We start from the raw sequence: 608 nt of genomic DNA on the forward strand, positions 1-608 counted from the left end.
GTCTGTAAGGAGGGAGACGTGCTTAGTCCTCAGCAGACTCGTGTTCTGGTGAGTTCTTGACTGTTTTACTACAGACGATGCCTTCAACAACAGAAAGACATTCAGACCATTCATCCTGACTGCCATTGCTGCCCCTAGAGTCTTTCGTCTCTCTCCTTTGTCTTTTTTCTCTGGCCACCTAGAATTTTAGCTTTGGACTGAGTTGTTGTTCAGTGAACACTGGTGACTCAAATTGTTTTTCTTTTTAATGTAATAGTTTTATTAAGACAGACTCCAGAAAAAGTTATGTTTCCCTACAAAAATATCTTATTTTTTTACATTAGTACATTTGCAATGAAGTGCTCCTCACATTACTACACTGGTTTCAAATTAATTAATTTATTTGATTTCAGGAAAAGGGTAAAAGTAACTAAAGAAACTAAGGGAAAGGGGCTTTAGCAGATCTATTTTCTCTATAAACTTGAATAAAATTTCATTGAACTATTTTGGCTGGTCAACGGATGTAGTTTGGACACACGTGGGCAACGAGATTCCAGGCCTCATTGAAAGTGGCAACAACTCTTTCATCCAGAGGACCCTCCTCGGCAGCAGCCAGGTTTTGCTGAAGG

At 39.3% G+C, this 608-nt stretch overlaps 1 protein-coding gene across 1 annotated transcript in view; it reads right to left on the bottom strand.

Moving 5' to 3' along the window:
- Positions 1-227: 227 nt before the first annotated feature.
- The window catches only part of LOC116687373 (aflatoxin B1 aldehyde reductase member 2-like), a 4,496-nt gene continuing 4,115 nt past the window's right edge, over positions 228-608 (bottom strand). Inside the window, 1 exon segment of the mRNA XM_032512699.1 lies at positions 228-608. This exon segment is cut by the window's right edge and continues 50 nt beyond it. Coding sequence (XP_032368590.1) covers positions 494-608 — 115 coding nt within the window. The 3' untranslated portion in view covers positions 228-493.

Source organism: Etheostoma spectabile, chromosome 4 (genome assembly GCF_008692095.1).
Source record: "Etheostoma spectabile isolate EspeVRDwgs_2016 chromosome 4, UIUC_Espe_1.0, whole genome shotgun sequence".
Taxonomy (NCBI): domain Eukaryota; kingdom Metazoa; phylum Chordata; class Actinopteri; order Perciformes; family Percidae; genus Etheostoma; species Etheostoma spectabile.